Source organism: Vanellus vanellus (assembly GCF_965231255.1).
Source record: "Vanellus vanellus genome assembly, chromosome: 1".
In the NCBI taxonomy this organism is placed as follows: domain Eukaryota; kingdom Metazoa; phylum Chordata; class Aves; order Charadriiformes; family Charadriidae; genus Vanellus; species Vanellus vanellus.
In genome coordinates this window covers 82,721,366-82,737,754 of record NC_138905.1, presented here as the reverse complement: position 1 = coordinate 82,737,754, position 16,389 = coordinate 82,721,366, and the positions used below count along the sequence as shown (strand labels likewise).

The following is a 16,389-nucleotide window of genomic DNA, read 5'->3' as shown; positions in this document are numbered from 1 at the left end:
TTGAATGCTTAGAGATTTACTCAGCAAAGACTATTGGAAAGTTCACTTCCTTTTTTTTTTTTTCATAAGCCTTTTAGTTAACTTTTCTTGCAAAAATATTTTTTCTTTGTATATCTCAGTTATGCCTTGGCTGAATGAAACATTGCAGCTTCAGTTTTCCTGAAATACCTTCCCATTGGTAAGATCATTTTGCCTTAGTGCTTTTGCTCATGTCCAAGAGGAAGCAGAGTTTATGTTAGTTCTTTTAATAAATTAAAGGCTTTTTTTTTTTTCTAATTATTTGCAGCCTTCAGAACATTTGAGTCTCTAACTTACCTGCTGTGTGGATAATGGCAACTCAGGCTCTTTTTCCTTTGACAATTAGGATAACTACGGTAGATTATACACAGTATTTTAAATTAAAGCGTTCAGGAAATGACAAAGGTGATTCTTTGCTTTGAGTGCTTTAGGAGAGTTATTAATTTCAAGCTATGATTTGGACCTAAATTTCCAGGGTTCACCCTGCAGCTGCCAGCTTTCATTTTACTTTTAATGAATTTTCTTTGAAAAAAAAAAAAAAAAAAATTGTGGTGCATAAATTCTCTTTAGCTTCTTTTGCTACTTCTCCTCCCACTCCCCCCCAATTTCACCTCAATTATGTAACTGAGTATTAGCTTTATAAATTGATAACAGCTACCATGCAGAAAACTCTGTGCATGATAGCATTATAGCTACGGTAGCTACTGCTCTAGCTACTCTACATTACCCACTAATTATAACTACAATATGACATTGTTCTATTTTATCAAAAATTGTATGGATCTCATCATCCTATATCCTCAAATAATTTTTGGGTGTTAGTTTTTCCAAAGAGTAAAAATAGGTGGAAAGAAGATACCAATGGAGAGCACTGTCCATTGCTTTTCCTCTGACGTTTATAGTTGTACCCCAAGAGCTTCACTGCAGTTTCAAATTCTGGGGAAAAAGCTTTTGCTTCAGCCAAATTACCTATTATAGTTTCTCCTTATCTAGGGGGCAACCGCTTCGTTATTCAAATAAGTGTTCTAGAAAAACATTCTAGTTGAAGAATTTCACCAAGCATTCCTCTCAACACTGACAACTACCAGACATATTAAGATCTCCTTGCCACTGTAAAAAACGCCATATAATGTACCAAAAAGAGAAAAAAATATATAGTGGGGACATGCCAGGCTACATCTAGCCTCCTGAATATATGAGTTCCTAATCTATAATGATTTTTCAGTGTGTTGTAAAACGATCATGATGTTACTGTGCAAATGAACATTATCTTTAATCAAAAGACTACTCAATCTTTCAAGGAGGAGAGCTCATTTCCCCTGATTTACAATACAAGTCCACCCTCCCCAAAACTAAGAATCCTTTTCCGAATAAGAAAAAATAAAATGTCTTTTATAAAAGCACTAAGCATGTGGATAACACACGCATAAAACCTGAAGATGCTGCAATCTCAACCAAAAGGAAAGTCTTTTGGACTTCTAATACCTTACAGCCTCTCGAGACAGTGCTCTAGAAACACTTTTACAATTTCCTTGGTGATGTAATACATCTCATTTATCCCTTCAGAGTTTTATGGCTTCAAAGAGTAATGTCTCCAATTTAATTAAAAATCCCATGTCTCTAAGTAAAGATCCCAAGTCACTGGAACAGTCAAAGCTTTCATGAAAACAAATGCAATATTCATGTTACTCTAATCCTTTAATTTCTTTAAAAAAAAGAAGGGGGTATGTCAAGGTTGCTCCACCAAGATGAAACATTAATTCAGTATGTCTTATTTCCTACTTTCACTGTAAGTTTATCTTTACTCTGCTGTTTCATATTTGGTAACAAAATATTTGATATTAATCATAAGTTATTTATTAAACTGTGCCCAAGTCCCCAGATTTGGCAATATTAAATTTATAAAATAAATCTTATATGGAAGTAACATCTCCTTGTCTGCAAACTCAACGTCTATCTGACTGAGGACAAACAATTTTTTAGGACAAAGTTTTGTCAAGCATGAATATCTAACAAGTAAAAGCAATCTCCATAAAGCTTCCACATTTGCATTCACTATGGCTCTGCTGCCTGGCCACTCTGCAACAACAACAAAAGTGTAAAAAAATACCTGTTTCATCCCTGCTTAGTAAACATTCATCTTTTCTTCTTTTAAACAAATTATTTAGAAGGTGAAGGGAAATCTCACCACCTGATTCAGCAGAACTGTGATCTTCAAAGCTTTATTGTTCTTATGCTAAAATTGCCTAACCAAAGAAATGTTAACTAGCATACTTTAAGGTTTTTTCCAATTGCTTTCTCATATATAACCAAGATCTACATGGTTCTTCTAGTGCATGTGTTTAAAACTGGTGAAAAAAAACCCCACCTTTTATTTTACATAGAAATCTAATGGATAATAAATCCCTCCTTTAAAACAAAGAATCAAAACTCTTAAACATATTTTCTGGTCTAGAAGGCAAAGGGAAAGCCAACAAAATCATACCATTATGACACAGAGATTTATTTTTCCTCATTTTCATCATTTAAACATTTCACAGATGCATAATGGTGCTGCAGTTTTTAAAATATGCTTTTCTCATCTAGTTTATCAACTCTTGCCCCATGCATATGACAGCATCCTTTTTCTTAATGGTTCATCTAATTTTAATTTTCAGTGTTTTACATTGATGTGCATCTTCCTTATTCTTAGTTTACAGCCATTTTGCAGAAATTCTTTTTCTTAAGGACAGGGCTGTAGGTTCTTGGTTGTGATTCTCACTCTGCCTGCTGACACTGTACCCCAGTTTCTACAACCAAATTCACAATTCTCTTGAGGGCCTGTTTGGCTGTCAAATTTGGGGTCTCAATTTCTTCTGTTTTGTTCTTATGCAACTCTGACACAGACCAAAATATATTTATACTACATAGACTATAAAGTGGGTTTGTACCTCAAAGAAAATTATGAAATTTTGACTGTGTTCAAATTTTCCCATTAATTATTCGCAGATTTACTTATGGGTGCCACAACTGGAAGCCATTCTACCTCACTATCATGGTTTCAGCTGGGACAGAGTTGACTTTCTTACTAGCAGCTGGTATAGCACTGAGAATCAGAAGAGGAAATGTGAAAAAACTCATAGCTTAAGATAAAGACAGTTTAACAAGTAAAGCAATAGCCATGCATGCAAGCAAAGCAAAACTAGGAATTCATTCACTGCTTCCCATCATTCAGCCACCTCCAGGAAAGCAGGGCTCCATCACGCATAATGGTTACCTGGGAAGACAAACGGCATAACTCCGAATGTTCCTCACTTCCTTCTTCTTCCCCCAGCTTTATATACTGAACATGATACCAGATGCAAAGCATTTGACACCTTCCCACATGACATCCTTGTCTCTAAATTGGAGAAAGACGGATTTGACAGATGGAACATCTGGTGGATAAGGAACTGGCTGAATGGCCGCACTCACGAAGTTGCAGTCAATGGCCCAATGTTCAAGTGGTGACCAGTGACGAGTGGCATTCCTCAGGGGTCGGTACTGGGACCAGTGATGTTTTACATCTTTTTCAGTAACATGGACAGTGGGATTGAGTGCACCCTCAAGTTTGCTGATGACACCAAGCTGTGTACTGCGGTCAACACGCTGTAGGGAAGGGATAACATCCAGAGGGACCCAGACAGGCTGGAGAGGTGGGACCAAGCAAACCTCATTAAGTTCAAAAAGGCAAGTGCAAGGTCCTGCATGTGGGTTGAGGCAATCCCATGCACTAATACAGGCTCAGCAGAGAATGAATTGAGAACATCCCTGAGGAGAAGGACTTGGGGGTGTTGGTGGATGAGAAGCTCAACATGAGCTGGCAATGCATGCTTGCAGCCCAGAAGGTAAACTGTATCCTGGGTTGCATCAAAAGAAGCGTGGCCAGCAGGTCGAGGGAGGTGATTCTGCCCCTCTACTCCACTCTCGTAAGACCCCACCTGGAGTTCTGCGTCCAGCTCTGGGTTCCCCAACATAAGAAGGACATGGACCTGCTGGAGCTTGTCCAGAGGAGGCCCACAGAGATGATCAGAGGGCTGGAGGACAGGCTGAGAGAGTAGGGGTTGTTTAGCCTGGAGGAGAGAAGGCTCCAGGGACAGCTTATAGCAGCCTTCCAGTACCTAAAGGGGGCCTACAGGAAAGATGGTGAGGGACTCCTTATCAGGGAGTATAGCGATAGGACGAGGAGTAATGGTTGTAAACTGAAAGAGGGTAGATTTAAATTAGAAAGAATTTTTTTATTCTGAGGGTGGTGAGACATTGGAACAGGTTGTCTAGAGAAGTTGTGGATGTCCCATCCCTGGAAGTGTTCAAGGCCAGGTTGAATAAGGCTTTGAGCAACCTGGTCTAGTGGAAGCTGTTCCTGCCCATGGCAGGGGGGTTGGAACTAGAGGATCTTTAAGGTCCCTTCCAACTCTAACCATTTTATGGTACTTTGATTCTATGGCACAGAATATCCCTTTGGTCAGCGGGGGTCAGCTGTCCCAGCCATATTCCCTCCCTGCTTGTTATGCACTTTCAGCCTACCCACTGGCGGGTCACTATGAGAAGCAGAAAAGACCTTGATTGCTTAGCAACAACCAAAACCACCAGTGTGCTATCAACATCATTTCTCTTCCCAAATTTTAGTAGTTGTCCTATGTTTATAATAGCCTAAAGGAGGCAGGCAAGTTCTTGGCAGAGGTAACAAGTGAAAATTTCTGCAAGAAACAAATTTCTACATGAAAGTCCATCCTTCCCAAAGAATTTGTACTCATTAATCAGAGAATAAAGAGTTTAACATTAAATGTGCTATACATTCATGTGGGAGAATTTTGGAACTCTCAAGAAACAGCTGCATTTTCCTTAATTGAAAATAGAGTAGGTACTCAAAAAATGAACTTTACTCAATGGAGAAATCATCATATATTATAACTGAATAAGATAAATTATTACTGTTACTATCAAAGTTGACAGAGCTATTCAGTATTAAAAAAGATGGAACTAACTAAGGCCACATGAATACATCAAGAGCAAGATATTTACAGGAGAATTAATCACATCACTCTCCAATACCTCAGTGCTATTCACCGTCACAACAAGTACACCACTAGATACTCCAACTACTTGATCAACTAGCAGCTTGAGCTGAAAAACCTGTCCTTTTGAAAGGCCTGAATTTCTTCCTCGGAAAAGCACTGACATCTCAGTATATATTTAAGACTTTGAAAGAATACATCCATCAATACTGAACTACTTTTAATATCGTCCTGTCCTGTGAAAACTTCAAAGGCAATATCAACAACAAGAAGAAACTCTGGCAGAACACTCCACAGGGAGGGTAAAGCTACCCTGAGTCACTATGCCAACTTAATCCTCCACTCTTCCACCTCATGGCATTTTACATGCTCCCCAAAACCATAAATGTAGAACCTCATGCATCTGGCTACAGGACTCTTCACCAAAGATTTTCAGGATTCAGCAAAACTCTCCTCAAACTTCATTACCATAGTCGTCTTGCTATTAATCTCTTCGTTCCACAAGCTGTAAAATGTCTGGATTTTTCTTTACTGCAGTAAACAACTACTTTATTGCTCTCCTTTCTATTAACAGATCCTCTACACCACTCGTACAAATTCTCATTCTGGATAGTCTAAATTATTTGTATCGAACTAAACCCTGAGAAAGTGTTCTCAGCTTGAATTTAGCTTTGACATCAGCTGCTTATTTTTTTGTTGTAAAGAAGAGCTTGAGTGCCTAAAGGTTTATCAGTATAGTAAAATTGAAAACTGACATCTTACCACATTCAAAAGAAGTAAACAAGATATATACAAAGTAAAATTATTCTATTTACACTGGAAATGTAAGCAACAGTGTATAATAATGGCTTAGCATCAAAAACCCCCAACTTTTTGTGTAACTGATTAGGTATGAGGTTAATAATTCTGTTTAAGGCCAGAAAGGGAAATGGGGTCTGTTTCCAAAGAGCTGAATTTTAAACTTCTGTGGTAATTTACTTCTATTTTACTTCAAATTTTAATGGTTTTTTTTTTGGTTTATTTTGTTATTCAGGACATTAAAAAAATATAGTAATATCAAATTCCAACACCTGAATGAAATATAACTTGTTTAAAATTCTCCAGACTATAACATTCAAGTATGCCACCAAGAAATCAGTAGATTTACAGACCGTTCCCCCAAATATTTCCAGCATCAGAGACTACAAAATTCATTTTTTGGAAGAGTAATTTAACAGTTATTATAACATATTTAGTTTGTAATCCCTACAATTGTTAAAAGCAATGTTGGGAATGTCCCTCTCAACTTGTGTTAAAAGACGTACCATTATCCTTATAGAAGTACCTCTCTAAAAAGAAACCCCAGAAACATTTCTGGTTCATTACAGGTTTAGGTTTCCAATTTTCATAACCTTCTCTTTATTTTTTACTTATTCTATTTTTTGTCTTAGAGAAGTATCTTTATTCTAAGAGAGATAATGAATTCCAGCATAATAAGTAAAAATATAACATATTTTCTCTTCCATAGGTATAAAAAAAGTCACCTAGACTGTCTACAACATAAATGCCGTTATCTGAGCTCGTCATCTTGGACTCCTTTGGAAGTCAGTGGACAAAGCAGGCACTTACAAGGCATGATTCATCTCATTTCAATATATGTACCTGAAAAGGTCGCAGGAATTTTGTTCTGAATGTGCCAAATTCTCTCCATGCACATAGTGTAGATGAAGATAAACTAACAAGATCACTGTGCATTGCAAGTATCCACTAGGTGCAGTGATGAATGGTAGATGGCATGAAAAAAAAAATCTACCACAACATTAGGAAGACATGCAAAAGAAACAAATAAAATACACAGAGCAGGTCCATGGAAGGCTAAAATATACTAACTTGATTATGCTTCTTTTGCTCTTGCATGGCTTCCCAAACAGCCTGGGCAATCTTCTCTTTATGTCTGTCACGTTCTGCTTCCCACATTTTTCTTTCTTCTGCATGAATCTTTTCCATATTTCTCCTCTCCTCCTCTACTGCTTTCAGAACAGCCTCCTGCACTATTTCTTTTTCAGCCTTTGAAACAAATCAAGCACAAATAAATGACCAAAATACTCAACATGGGTGGCTAACTCATACATATTACTTCTTCTAATGAGGTCTATGAGCTGATAAGATATGGGATATGAATATTCTCACTTCTGAACTATGAGCTTAAATTTATCTTAAGGTGGAACGAAGCAGGTATTACCACTGGAGAATGACTTTGTAGTTACAGAAAAAAAAGACAGTTACAAGCAAGGACCTTATATTGTGTTTTCAGTAGGTAGGAATTTATTATTACTAGTTTGCTTAATGCCAACATAAAAAAAATGCAGCAGAAGCCACATAAGAGTAGGTAGACCATGAGCCTCCCTACACTGCTCGATATTCCCATATATGAGATATTCCTGCTTTTATACTCAAGTATCTAAAGTCCAAAAACAGTTCAAGCATTTTCTGTGGCAAAGTACCCAACGCATACTTAAAACAAATGTCTTCCCTCCCAAAGCTCCTTAGCTCTGCATTCTACAACAAGTAATCTTCAACAAGTACTCTCTCATCTTTTTTTTTTTTCCAATGTTTATAGTCAACCATTACATGAAATCATCAGAAGACACACACTAAATTTGAAGTAACGAGGACAGCTCTATGCACGCTGAGCCACATAAATATATGTATCAGCAAGACAATCATTGCATAATATCTACACATAAATAATGGCAGGCTGAAGTTCAAAATATACAAATGTGGGCTGACAAACCACACACCCCAAACCCCTCCGCCCAACCTCAATAAGCTTACAGGTCATTCCAATGCCCTTTGGTGCTGATTATGGAACTGGTCAAGTGAAATTATAAATGACAAAAAATACAGGGTTCCTCAAATAGCTACAATTATAAATAAAGCTGTTTCATGCAATTCATTTGGACTATTTATTTTATTTAGATATTTAAAAAAATATAATATAAATGTAGGTTAAAAAACGCGCTAATAAATTATTTTATTATATGCACATTTTCCCCTAGATATCAACCATGTAATAGATGTTTCTTGTGTTACTGAATGACATTCAGAGAGGCGCTCAGCTAGTGTGCATATACTACATATGAAGATATACAGGAAATGATAATATAGCCTAATCAACTGTGCTAACATACATCACTAATTTTTCCAGATCATTACATGCAACTGAAATCTTGTACTGGATTCTACACTGGATTCTACAATAGTATGAGAAATGAAAGATAGCTTAACATTTCCAAAATTATTGTCCTAATCCCAATGCACTTAATAATGAAATAGACTGAAGAAATCATATTTTAAAACGTAAATACTCACTTTTAGTCAAACATCAACTTATACAAAATAATTTAAAACCTGTTAAAACATCCGAAGTTTTATGATTTATAAAATAGTTCTATCCTCATTGAAAATGACCATATTTAACAAAAGTTAAATAAGACACAATACTTTCTTAAGATCATCAGCTAACCTTGCTACCTATCTCTTCAAGTTTTATTGATGTTGTTAACCGAAAGATGACAAAACCGGATACTTATGTAACACCAACAACTGAACTGCAATATTGTCACTTCTTGTTATAAACTAATTCAGAGGCTATCTTAGATAGAAGTCACATGGATTATCTGTATTAAGGCATAGGATATAGCAGATATGTTCATGTTTTATAGAATTAGCTTCGTTTGAACACAGATGAGAACACAGAGTTTGACCAATTTAGCTATGTAATGCGTTGCTGAACTTGGCATTTGTAATGTCACACATAGAATCCACATTGCACGTCTACTACTTAACAAGAGATACCTTTGCAGCAGCTGCCATAGCCTCCTTACTTCTTTGTCTTTCTTCATCCAAACATTTGTCAAGCACTTCCTGTAAATGTTATGAAAAATGAAACTGCAATACACAATCAAGAAGTGACTAAAAACCATTTCAAACAGTCAAAAGTGCTTGAGAAAGCTTCCTCTGCCTGTCAATGATTGTGACAGGATCATTCCCAATGAACACCACCGTCAGACTCCTTTTTTTTTTTTATAAATAAAGCAATACCTTGTGTTTTTTTGACTGCTGCATCAAAGCTTCTTCTATCTTTTCTGATAACACTTCCTTCTCTGCTTCCAAAATGTTGAGAAGTACCTGATGCTATTGAGAGAAAACACCCACATTATTGTAACCAGTCTGCTAGTAAAACAGACAAAAAGAACTCATCCAAGACACTTTGGTTTGTCAGTTGCTTACAAAATGACTTAAAATGTAGATTCAGCTAAATGACACATACAGCACTCCTTTAATTGATTTCATGACATGAAAAAAAAATCTCAATAATAAGAAATCTTTAGCTTCCATACTATCTGAGTCTGAAGAGTATTAGGAAAGAAGTTGAAAAAAAAAATCACCATATAAAAGCAACACTTACAAAATTTATAAAGATAGCCTAAGTAACACGACACATTAAACACTTCATTTAAACAGCTGCAGAATTTAAATTATGCTTGTGCTGCCTCTGAGTTATACGTATAGAGGGCAGAAGGCAAATGTATTTTTTTCAACCATTTGTGATACCATGAAAAACAAATGACAAGAAAAGAGAATGCTGCTTTCTTCTAATTTTCTTGTAATCCAAAACATTTTTTCAGGGAGAAAATGAATGCTGAAATAAAGTGATCGAGTAGTCTATATGTAGACATATAATCCATCACTGTTCTTAATCACAGCCCATTTATCTGTATTCCACTAAACCCAGTAAAGCATTTGAAAGATGTGGGTTTTGTCTGTAAGAGCTAATCTGTTTTCCAAAACTAAATTATTACTGGAAATTATTGATGTGGGGTATTTGTAATGAGATAATTGCTAGCAAATCAGTACATTTTGTAACATGTTATTTAAGAGATGATATATTATAACCTTAAAGTACAGTATCAATACCTAATAGTATTTTAAAAGATCACCAAAAGTGTAATAGTAGAGCTTTATATTAATAAAATTGTATATATAATAAAAGTGTATATAATGAAGATAAAATTATTACACAAACACTTATGCAGGCAAATACTCCTTTCACCAGTGTTTCTAAGAAAGTCATCTGTTAAATGAATTTTACTATGTTTTAAATATTGTCTCTAATGGCAGCTAGAAATACATTACCAAATTGCAATACTATGTTCTGAAAAATATTTTTTCATTTGAAGAAGAGAATAGAAAACTTCTAGACTGCTTTATAAAATAAAACATCTATCTGCCCTTCCAGGACAAATATGTAAAGAGGAATTTCCTTGTGAATTTACTTAAAATAGGTCTAAATGGAGTAGACATATTCTAATGGAAAACACCTGTGGAAGGAGTGGTGAAATTCACATCATGGTTACACTTAATGATGTGTAACTAACTTTTCTTGTAGACTTGGTATTTTCAGACATTAGCTTTAATGGCACTTAGAGAAATTATTTTTTCCCAGTAACTCTGAGGTGAAACAATAAATGGATTTTATTAGTTAAATGATCTCCCTGATTCTTCACTTGACTGACTGCACAGACCACAAACCTGTTATTTCACTTTCATTTGAAAGAATGACAGAATAGAAGACAAACATATGCAAATATTTTATCAGACATATGCCACAAATCAAAGTTTACTAATATCAATTAAAATACTGAAACTTTACTTGCTTCAGTCAAGAATCAGCAAAGGGACTTTCTAAAGAGAGCTCATTAGAGAAAATCACCCCTATTTTTAAAATACCTACAATAGAACAGCAGTCAACTTGTTCATCAAGATTAAAATTCCTAATTTAAGATTTGCAGGCATTTAATTCCAGTTTGACTCTGATCATCAGATTTCTAGGTTAGACAAGAAAATCATGTATACATATTTCAAGTTGCCATAATGGGGCCAGCTACCAGATGTATTTTACAACATTCTCCATGGGACTACAATTTTCAGCCTTTAAGCTTCAGGGCAGTTTTAGGAATTTGATTTTACATATATGTATAAGACAACATTCAAGCCCATCCTGGAAGTCCTGAAACAGTGCAGACACTTGCATTATTACAATATAGAACATGTATACATGGCCAATGGAGACAACTAATGTCTGTTCTCCCTGCAGACAATATACTTTCATGACTACAGCATTCTGCATGACCCCAACCTCACTACACAGCAGTTTACTTTTCATAAACCAGTGGTAAACCTAGAATCCTGAAAAATACAGATATTGGGACCAAAACTTTTTTATCATATAGAAACCTGAAAAGTTGTGATCTTTAATACAGCTCTGAAGTAAAAAATGTGTCTCCTTCACTGCAGTAAGTGTGCACCACTAAATCCAGAGATCAACTCCTTGTACAAAACAACACCTGGACACATCAGTTCTGTGGAGATACAGCATACCAAACAAATGGAAATATAGACAGCAGTATAAACTAAATAAGTTTGCTTCTTCTGGAAGCAGAAAGGGAAATCTTTAAAATACAATATACTGCTTTTGCTTGCCACTTAAACAACAAAAAAGGTTGCCTAATAAGTAAACAATTACCATAAAAATGAAGGCTGCTGTGACCACTATTTGCAGTATATTTATTTTAATTGACCTTAGGATCTCCTGTTTCCTTGGTAGATTAGAAAATCTATATGGTATTACATGTTGAGTTTTACAGAATTCACAGAAATTCAGTAAGAACTGTATGAAAAATTGTATCTGTGTATAAAAACACACTAGTTCCTATTTTTCCAGATACCAGCGGTAACTATTTGTGAGCATATTTAGAATTCTTTCAAAATAAAAGCTAATGTCTTCTGGCATATTACAATGCAGCATCTTTTACATTACATAGCATCCCCATATCTCATGGAAATGTAAAATTTATAATTTCAAGATTGTAAGCCTTTTGCGAACAGCTCAGCATGTCCTTCCCTATTATAATGTAAATGTTTATTCATGTGGAATAATCCTTCCATAAATGGTTACCTTCATATCTGAACTTCCAAAAGTTCATATACCATCACAAATGTTGCAACAGCTGTCCATACAACCCAGTAAAGCAAATTCTCTTGTACTAGTCCTAGAGAAATAACTTGAACTGTTTATTTGGCTTCAGAATTTATATTTAGTGAAATAGTTTTCTTTTTCAGATAGAAACATACCTTAAGCTAGTAAATTACATAAACTATATGAAAAGAAATAAGTAACTGGAAACAGACAAAGCAGAATAAAATATTACGTGAACTGCTATTCCCTGAAACAGGTCTGGTGTCCAGAAAGCCCATATTACATAGTAAGCACAGATACAACACAAAGGATGAAAGCTTCCATTCTGCATGTAATTAATAAGCAATTTAATTACTTATTGATAACTTTTTTTTTCAAGGTACTGTACTCCACAGTAGTATCAGCCCTCATACAGAGCCATGGAATCTCCTTGAAAGCTGTGCTTATTAAAATGATGTAAAGACAGCTCAGTGCTATTATTAATCTATTTTATAGAAAAGAATGCACCACCTTATAATCTGAATTCCTTTTTACAGAAGCACAGATTTTTCAAAGGCATACTCAAGTATGCAAAGGCATACTCAGGTTATGCATAACACATAAGCAGAAAATGTGAGAAGTTATGTATAGTAAAGGTTTCTGTGCATTCCCTCTTCTGACAGCAGTCAGGGAAATTTTAGCTATTTCTGTTTAATGACAGCATTCTGACAGACTTTCAAAAAAAGCAGTAATGCAAAGGAAATGACTAATGAATGTATGAAGCTGTTAGTTTAAATGACATCAAGGTATTGTAACCCCTCTGGAACTATTTAAATTAGGACAACTAGCTTTGTACTTCGGATTTTAAAATAATACCTGTACCTTTTACGTAGAGTTATTATATAGAAGAATTAGGTACATTCATTTTCTAGGTGTATACAGAATGACTTTGGACTCCAGTACTAAATGGCCACAATGAACTTTACATACAGTCAGTGCTTTCTCAGTTGGCCTTTCAGATGAAGTTATTAAAGAGAGTTGAAGGTTAAAACAAAAACATATGAAAGTTGAGTTTCACTTCAGCACTTAATACAGTTGAGAGCTTCCAAATGCTCTTGTATTTTTTAAGTGAACAGGAAATAACAGGATGTTTTAGGTTCATTTACTTGGACTATAGATTTTTGTTCAATTGTAGTAAAGGTCTCTTAACAATGCAGACCATTGCTGAATTAAAGATCAAATACGCTCAGATAAATGCCTATAGCTTAGCAAAATTATTTCATAACCCCCTCCCTTTCTCAGCAGGAATAAAAGATATAGAAAGGATGCAAGTTTGCTCCTGGAAACTCTGCTAAGGCACATGGAAAATAAGGAGGTGGTTGGTAGCAGACAACGGCTTCACTAAAGGCAAATCGTGCCTGTAAAAATTTGATGGCCTTCTATGATGCTGTTACAGTTTTGGTGGATATGGGGAGAGAAACAGACGTCATCCACCTGGACTTGTGCAAAGCATTTGACACTGTCCCCCATGACATCCTGGTCTCTAAACTGGAGAGACACGGATTTGACCAACAGACCATTCCGTGGATAAGGAACTGGCTAGACAGTTGCACTCAAAGAGTTGCAGTGAATGGCTCCAGTGACAGTGAATGTCAAGCAGTGACAAGTGGCGTTCCTTGGGAGCCAGTACTGTTTAACATCTTTGTTGTTGACATGGATGTTGGGATTGAGTGCATCCTCAGCAAGTTTGCTGTCAACACCAAACTGTGTGGAGCGGTCAACACGCTAGAGGAAAGGGATGCCATCCAGAGGGACCCAGACAGGTTTGAGACGTGGGCCTGTGCAAACCTCATGAAGTTCAACAAGGCAAGTGCAAGGTCCTGCACGTGGGTTGGGGCAATCCCATGCACAAATACAGGCTCAGTGAAGAATGGATTGAGAGCAGCCCTGAGGAGAAGGACTTGGGGGTGTAAGATAAAAGCTTAAATACCTGCAGCAAATCACTTCTCATTTATGAGAAATCATTTTCCCTCTATTTATTTTGCACTTTTCTTTCTTTACCTTGATGGTCTCCTTCCTTACTGTCTTCTAAATAGCATCAAATAGGCATTCTTGGATAGGGAGGGATTAAAGTACTTGTGAAGCGAGGCTCAGATCACACATTTCCATCTCTAAATTATGACTTGACAATATTCCTCTTTTCCTCTGTCTTCCTGCGGAAATAGTATCAATCAAAGAGATACAACTGGACATTCCGAGAAGTGTTTTGAATGTAGTTAAACTCTCAGGGAGTGTAGTGATAGGATGAAGAGTAAGAGTTTTAAACTGGAAGAGCACAGATTTAGAATAGATATTAGGAAGGTATCTATCAGCACTGAGAGTGGTGAGACACTGGAATAGGTTGCCCAAAGAAGCTGTGGATGCCCCATCCCTGGAAGTGTTCAACACCAGGCTGGATGGGGCTTTGAGCAACCTGGTCTAGTGGGAGGTGTCCCTGCACATGGCAGGGGAGTTGGAACTAGATGACCTTTAAGTTTAAGATGACCTTCCAAGCTAAAGCATTCTATGATTCTACGAATGAATCTCATTCCGCATTTCCAGTTTCCACAGGTAAGAATTATGAACATGTTCCTCTCTCTGTCAGACAGTATTAAAGCAATAAAGGAAGAGCGTTGAGACTTAAAGCACCGCTCTGAGCTATCTATACAATGAATTTTGATTCCCAAGCACTGTAGAGGCCGCTTTCTTTTAGGCTTATCTGGATGTCAAAGTTGGAAGTCTCCTGACAATTGTACCTGTCAAGAAGATGTTGGGAACATCTTGTTCAACAAGGAAACCTAAAAAAGCCTTCAGGAAAGAGTGATCAGTCTCCTGTAAGTAGACTAATGAGTTCATCAGACCAAACAGTCCTATGAAAAATAATCAAGTCTATTCCACTTTTCCTGTAAAAGTTATGAAGGAGACCTACTTATGGAGTCTTACTTTTGGAAAAAAGCACCTAACCTGTGTAGACCATAAGACACTGTCCATGAAGTTTTAAAATGGAAGTTGAAGCGCAGGTTTCCTTTATTAATCAGCAATCCAAGAACCACAGAACAGGTACGAAAATTCTAAACATACTGGAGCTTTGAATACAATATCCAGCTGTTATTAAAGAATACACCTTACTGACTCTCTGGAGGAAAGTGCAAAAATGAAAACTGAGGAGGTTTTATGACTACAGATAATCTTAAAAAAAAAAAAAAAAAAAAACAAAAAAATCACCCCAGCAAAACAAAAAATGTCCTGAACTAGAAATACGGTGGATGAATCAGTGTGACGCAAAAAAAAAATCTCAGTGAAAACTCCACTTTAGTGCAACAAGAAAGTTTTCAGCCAGTGTAAGTTTGCTAGGCTTCACATTCACATTGTGCATGTTATCTATAAGGCACAGTAGACAGCGGAACACTATGCAGAGATACTCAGAGAGATCTAAAAACCTTTAGCTTAGATACAACAAATAGTGTAGGTCCTTAATGCATTACTTTGAACTAATTTCCACAGCCCAGCACCCCTACCTAGCCCTTTTTCTGACAAATCTATGATTTGCTTCCTTTTATTCCTTAGACTGGGTAAGAGTGCAAAATTCTGTAAGGCAAATTGTAGCGGGACATGATGGTCCAATGAGACACAACAAAGTGTTTTCTAATAAAAGAAAAAAAACAAACTTTTTAAAAAAGTGGTATTCTAAGTAGAAAGAAATACTAGCATTTCTACCCTACTCTCTGGAAAGTAGCAAAAGAGAGTCAAGTAGAGTCTTCTGAAAATCAACTTAAAACAAAAGGCATTCAAAAATAGGTTATAATGTTTTCCTCCCTGCAATTTCTCTAGGCAATGGTTCCAAATGAAAATTGTTTGATGTAGATTCAAATATAAATACAGAGGTTCTGTGGTTTTTCTTGATTCCTGTAAAAAAGAAATCAAAAAAATCTTTCTTTTTTTCCTGGAATGTGAGTCACAGAAGACATTGAAAACAGATTTAATCACTGTTGCAACTAGTCAGTCTGTTTTGTTATTTTTATATATTAAATTTATTTCTGGGGAATCATGACATTTTTCTTTCAGGTAAGCATCTTTTGAAGGATTACATAGTATATATTATAATCATTCATAGAGTGAATGAAATAATGCAGGATATGAGCTATTTTACAGCTAAAACACTGTATTATAGCTATTAATAACTAGTTCTAATTTAGTACAGCTATAATCCCTTGCATGTTCCTATTAATCCTAAACTGTGAATTTAAACAAAAACAGAAAATAAGATGTCTTGCATGAACTGAAATGCTTTTAAAA

The 16,389-nt window shown here is 36.0% G+C and overlaps 1 protein-coding gene across 1 annotated transcript in view; it reads right to left on the bottom strand.

The window, feature by feature from the left end:
• CCDC91 (coiled-coil domain containing 91) overlaps nt 1-16,389 on the bottom strand; it is a 166,947-nt gene that overhangs the window by 46,652 nt on the left and 103,906 nt on the right. Inside the window, 3 exon segments of the mRNA XM_082495865.1 lie at nt 6,924-7,100; nt 8,892-8,960; nt 9,138-9,230. Coding sequence (XP_082351991.1) covers nt 6,924-7,100; nt 8,892-8,960; nt 9,138-9,230 — 339 coding nt within the window.